Source organism: Charadrius vociferus, unplaced genomic scaffold (assembly GCF_000708025.1).
Source record: "Charadrius vociferus isolate BGI_N301 unplaced genomic scaffold, ASM70802v2 scaffold82, whole genome shotgun sequence".
Taxonomy (NCBI): Eukaryota; Metazoa; Chordata; class Aves; order Charadriiformes; family Charadriidae; genus Charadrius; species Charadrius vociferus.
In genome coordinates this window covers 762150-767658 of record NW_009647401.1, presented here as the reverse complement: position 1 = coordinate 767658, position 5509 = coordinate 762150, and the positions used below count along the sequence as shown (strand labels likewise).

The following is a 5509-nucleotide window of genomic DNA, read 5'->3' as shown; positions in this document are numbered from 1 at the left end:
AAAAACACAACGAAAATACATGGGGGCCGCCTCGCCCGGGGTTTTTCCTTAAAAAAAAAAAAAAAAAAAAAGGTAGACACTGGGAATAAAATTAAGTGGATGCATTCTGAGCTTATTTGAATCAACCGCTACATGGTAGCTAAGCTTCAGTTTCTAAAAACACTTTCTTCATAATTTGTATTTTAAAGCGCTTGCACTGTTCGTTAGACGGGAACTGCAGAATCCCCAGCCACAGGATTTCAATGTTTTTGTTCTTTGTGCAGCCCAAATGGCACAAAGGATTTGTCCCATGGAGGACAGGCCGCAGTGTTTGAAGAGGGAACGCGCTGCAGAATTTAGCAACTAGAGATTCTTCACAACTGCCTTTCTTTCAGAGCAAGCAAGCTGTCCTTGTACATACAGATGTTTAGCTGTTCTACCTGAAGAAGCGCATTTGCCAGCAACCACCAACCTGCAGAGCGCGAGGCAACCCCTCCGCACGGAGCTACCCGGCTCCTTTTCTCCGCTACGGACACGCAACTGAAGTCCTGACAGTTTTACACACGAGGATTTTTCTGAAAGTAACTGGGCTTTACTTTTGCTCTAAAACCAGTTTTTCACAAAACATCCAGTCCGAGAACTTCCCTGCAAACAGCACCAAACTGAACATCTGCGCTTACCCGGGTACTTGCAAGCCTTGCTGGGAATCAGCACTTCGGCACTGTGCTGAATCAAAAACCTTTATCCGAGTACCACGGAAGTACATATGCTTCACGTTGCATTAACAAGCTTTTGTTCTCCCTCCGAGAAAAATTACTAGTGACTGCAATTTTCCTCTTACTTTACATTAAGAAAATTCTTACCGCCATTTCCCTCAAAGCAAGGTTCGCAGACAGCGTACTTGTTCCGTTTCATGCGTAATCACAGTTTGTTTTTTCTTAATACCACCTCTGTATACCATAAACCCAATAAAAGCCAAGAACCAAGTACTTTTTAAACACTGTATGCCTTTGTCTTGCTTGGACAGAAAGAAGAATTCATTAACGCTTTAGCAATATAAAAAGGGCGCACGCAAAAATTATGTACATGGACTTGTGATTTCTCAGAACAAGTTGGTCAAAAAAGATGAGGGAATACCTGTCATTCACTACAGTAGCCAAGAAAAACAAGCAGAAGGACTAGGTCAACTTTTTAACTGTTCACTGGCATTTCTTAACCCTTTGTCACAGTCTGCCTTTAAGTGAACTCCAAACACAGCTCTACTTCAGGAGATGCAATACCATGTACAAACCCCAACCAAAAGCTCCCATCTCCTCAGCTATGTTTCTAAAATGACAGTGCGGGAATTCTCTTTTGTAGGGCAGGCACGGGTATTTGTCAGTAAAACCTGTAACTTAAGCTGCATCCTTTCATCTTTAAAATGTACTAAAATCTGTGAATAAAAGAGAAAACACCTGTAACAAGTTTCTGAATGCATAAATTCCTTTATTGAAAATATTGTGATAGCACTGCATTACATATATTCAATATTCATAGTTTCAAGGGTCACAGAATTTTGATTGAACAACACTGTTTTGAATATAGACCACAGCGTTTAGATATGCTCTGACAAGGATAATATAATGGAGTAAGTTGTAGGTAGCAATAGTGAAATGTATGTAAAATGTTGAACTTGGTCGGTTTGGGTTGGGTTTTTTTTAACTATTAAGTGGTCCGCCACCATTTAAAAAAGCAAACACTATTAGACATTCCTGGTATTTTCAAAGCTTTATGCTGTTAGCAACTTCCAAAATATTTTACAGCATTACCAATAAGAACTTTATTTATGGCTGTAGTAGACCACGTAGAAGGGAAGCGTGAAAAGCTCACGTGCAGTGTGTTCCAGGCTTACTTTTATAGCATTGATTTTTTTGACTGTGAAATTTCTGTGCAGGATTACGATTTAGTAATGCTTTTGAAGGAAAAACACTTGGCTGCTATTTTTTTTTTTTAATCTATTATAAAAAGGGAAGAACAGTAACTAAATTGAGTAACTAAATTACTCAGTTAATAGTATTCCAAAATTAGACTGTACTGTTTAATGCATGGAAGCACACTACCATTTCTAAAACCTGCTTTTTTCAGGACCATGACACATTTGAATCTAAGGGCAGGACAGCATCCTGATGTTGATTTGGTCTGGATTGTATAAACAAAACCACAGCTTAATGTGAAAGCAGAATTCTTTAGCAAACAGTGAAGATTGCCAGTCCCCTGTCACACTCTCCCTACTTACTGAAATTTTCATTTTGTAACATGCAGTCTTTTTTTTTTTTTCCTCCAGTGTTGAGGGGGGAGGGGGAAAAGTAGCTGAATATTTCATGAAAAACAAAAGAAGAATATTTAGTTGCCTGTCAAATCCTAAGACAGCCTGTTGCTTCAAGTCTTTTTGGGGAAGGAAATCATATATACGATTACTAAGAAAACAAGTATTAGACTTACATGACCTGGCCTGTTAGGGAAATAGCATTCTTCTCTAAATCTCAGTTGTATTTTCTCCTTAACAAAGCAGTTATTCTTCAATTTCTAGAGAAGTGCTCATAAAAGCACAGTGGGTGGTTTATTTTGATCATTTGGTGGTGATACGGAAAAACAATCCTCTCTTAGAAATGTCCTTCGTAAACAGTCAAATAATACTAGGGCAGATGCTCAGAGCATGCTGTCCCAATTCTGTTGACTGCAACAGAGCTGATACAGTCTACACCAGGTGGCAGTTTGCCCAGTGTCTCCACAGACTGCCAAAACAGTAATCTATTAACAGAAATGTGGCAGCAGAGTTAATAAGAAGCACTATCCACCTTCTCCCTCATCTCAGAAAAAAAACCAAAACAGAATTATGCACTCAAGTGTTTCTGCCAGAAGACAAACCCTCCAATTAGGGTAAAATGAAAACCAAATCTCATTTACAAAATAAAAATATAAAAATTAACTTCAGAAATCAAATAAATTGATTCAGAATAAATGCCAATGCATAAGAAACCTACCTGAACAGTAATTATTTATCAAATTGAGATTTGAATCATTAAAAGAAAAAACTCAAAGCTAATACATTTACAAAAAAAAAAAATCTGCTATACAATAACAATAAATAAAAAGATTTTAAAAACATGTTCCCTTAAGTGCTGTGTACACCTATTTGTGATTCTTTTCCATGGCAAACAATATGCTGTAGATTTTGGTAAAGTAACCCTTTATTTTTGGTTAGCATTTGTATGTTGAACATAAATACACATGGAATGTACTAGACAGTCATAGTTTTCCCACAGGATCTTTTTCACAGTTACAGAAAAAGTTTTCAACTTATACACCATGAATGTTTCCATAAGCATCATATCTTCAATGGAAGAGTGTTGGAGGAGGAAGTAACAAACACTTCAGCCTGATCTCTTACCGTTCTGTCTCTTACTGCCTCTCAAAACCAGCTCTGTTTTTTCTTGGGTTGGTTGTTTAGTATTTTTTGCGTAGTCATGCTCTGGTACAAACTTGAGGAAAAAGCGTGTAACATTGTGAGGCAGCCTGCACCTTCTAGTTAGCTTTGAAGTGCCTAATGGATCCAGTCCTTAAGGCAGTCAGTATTTCATTCAAATGTCCATACTTCTACATCTTGTATTATGAAATCTTCTTTCTTAGATAAGATGTCATTATTGAAGGTGCTGCAGGAGTTGCTTCGCCCGTGATACAAATCTGCATCTAACCATAAGCCAAACCGGCCACTGAAAAAGAAACGCATGAAAAAATGTCAGGTTATACATAACAGTAAAAATACCATAAGCTGTAGAAACAACCAGAGGAGTGATACAGAAGAATCTGAGGACCTCTTAGACCGAATATGGTGAGCTCAATCCTGGCAAAGCGCTTGCCAAGAAGCTCGCGGAGCAGTTCCCTTGCTTTTGTTCACACCAGCAAGAGGGGCAGAGCACAGGACCAAGCATGTACCCACAGCCCCCTGTGCCATTCATCTGTTCGCACCGCCGGCTGTGGCTGACACCACGGCGCGGATGTCAGGGTCCCTTCACTGGCTGTTCGGATGTAGACATGGCCCCTTCTGGTTTAGGAGGAGGAGAAGGGGTGTATATACACTCCCAATGCAAACCACAGCCAGATGTCCTGTGGTGCAGCCTGCAGTCAGCTTTAGTTAGTCATGTAGCTTTACCCTTTGATTTCATACCCACCAACTTCTGAAATTTAGGACCCGATTAAACACTGTCTGTATCCTTGCTCTGTGTAGCAACAGAATAATGACAATTTAATAAGGACCACGTGAGAAACCTTATAAGCTGATGGCAAAACTGCCATTAGAGATTATCTTCCGGTGGCAAACCTATTCAGCAATGAGACATGTATCTACTCAAAACATCTGGGGTTTTTTTTGTTTGTTTTTTTTTTTTTCCCTCAATCTCAAAATATATTTACTTGCCCAACATCATTTATTGCTCAGGGTCTGTAACAGAAATCAGATTGCTGAGGTATCTGCCCTAAACATTTCACTAAAAGTAAGTTCAGCCATTTTACCGATTAGTTTTTCTTGCAACTACCATTGTCCCTGTTCTCATTTAAAAAAAAAATAAAAGTGTTAGCTACACGATCTGAAAACCAAATATTCACTCACCCTCCACCTCCGAGCTCCAGAGAGCTGGTGTCTCCGTTGATGAAGTAGGTGTTCTCTCCACTCCATTTGAATACCTGGGGGGAAAGGGGGAGCCAAATATATTTGGACTGTGAGACTTCTTGTACTCTAAAACTACTGGGGACTTTTTGTTGTGGCCATATTTTATTTTATTTTTTTTCTTGAAGGGGGAGGAGGAAGAGGCAATAGGTAGAAAGTAAAGAAACAATACATTTAAAACTATGAACAGGGCACCCTAATCCCTTTTAAAATTCTGCTTGCATCTCTAAATCAACAGGCATTCTGTTAGAAAGGAACAATGGGTTCAATATTGAAAAATGCATAAGCCATGAACATTAAGGGGTATTCTTACTCCTCCCTGCTTCCCCACTTAAAACCCTCTTCTCACCCTTACGGACTGTCCTCTCAGCACTTCAGATAATTACAGACACTTCTGCTTAAAGCATTGCATTGAAGCAATAAGTGATTAACTGCATTCATCAACAGGTGGCACATCTTCTAAACCCAAATATGCTGTCTTCATAAAAATCTCATAAATGTTTCAGAAGTGGAATTAAAAAAAAATATTTGAGAAAATGAACACCCACTTACCTTGAAATTTGGACTGAATGTGTAGAGGAATGTTTCACCAGTGCCATAGTAATGGTCACTAAACCTGAAGGGATGTGTAGCATATGCTCCAAATATCTATCAGAATAAAATGATTAAACTACTTTTGAGGACAACACCAAATTCAAGAGAAAAAACCCCAAACATTGCAAAATATTTTCTAAAGAACAACTGAGCTGGTTTTTCACATTAGAAGAACGACCTAGTAAAGTACATCAGATGAGCAAGTACTCCTGCACATCTTTTGTATCCTGC

The 5509-nt window shown here is 38.8% G+C and overlaps 2 protein-coding genes across 2 annotated transcripts in view; both read right to left on the bottom strand.

Moving 5' to 3' along the window:
• Positions 1-848, bottom strand: part of HINT3 (histidine triad nucleotide binding protein 3) — a 6661-nt gene extending 5813 nt beyond the window's left edge. The window contains exon 1 of the mRNA XM_009880187.1: positions 843-848. Coding sequence (XP_009878489.1) covers positions 843-848 — 6 coding nt within the window. The remainder of the gene's footprint in view (positions 1-842) is intronic.
• Positions 849-3191: 2343 nt separating this feature from the next.
• Positions 3192-5509, bottom strand: part of NCOA7 (nuclear receptor coactivator 7) — a 71373-nt gene continuing 69055 nt past the window's right edge. The window contains exons 14-16 of the mRNA XM_009880186.1: positions 5237-5332; positions 4628-4701; positions 3192-3731 (exon numbers count right to left, since the gene is read on the bottom strand). Coding sequence (XP_009878488.1) covers positions 3596-3731; positions 4628-4701; positions 5237-5332 — 306 coding nt within the window. The 3' untranslated portion in view covers positions 3192-3595. The remainder of the gene's footprint in view (positions 3732-4627; positions 4702-5236; positions 5333-5509) is intronic.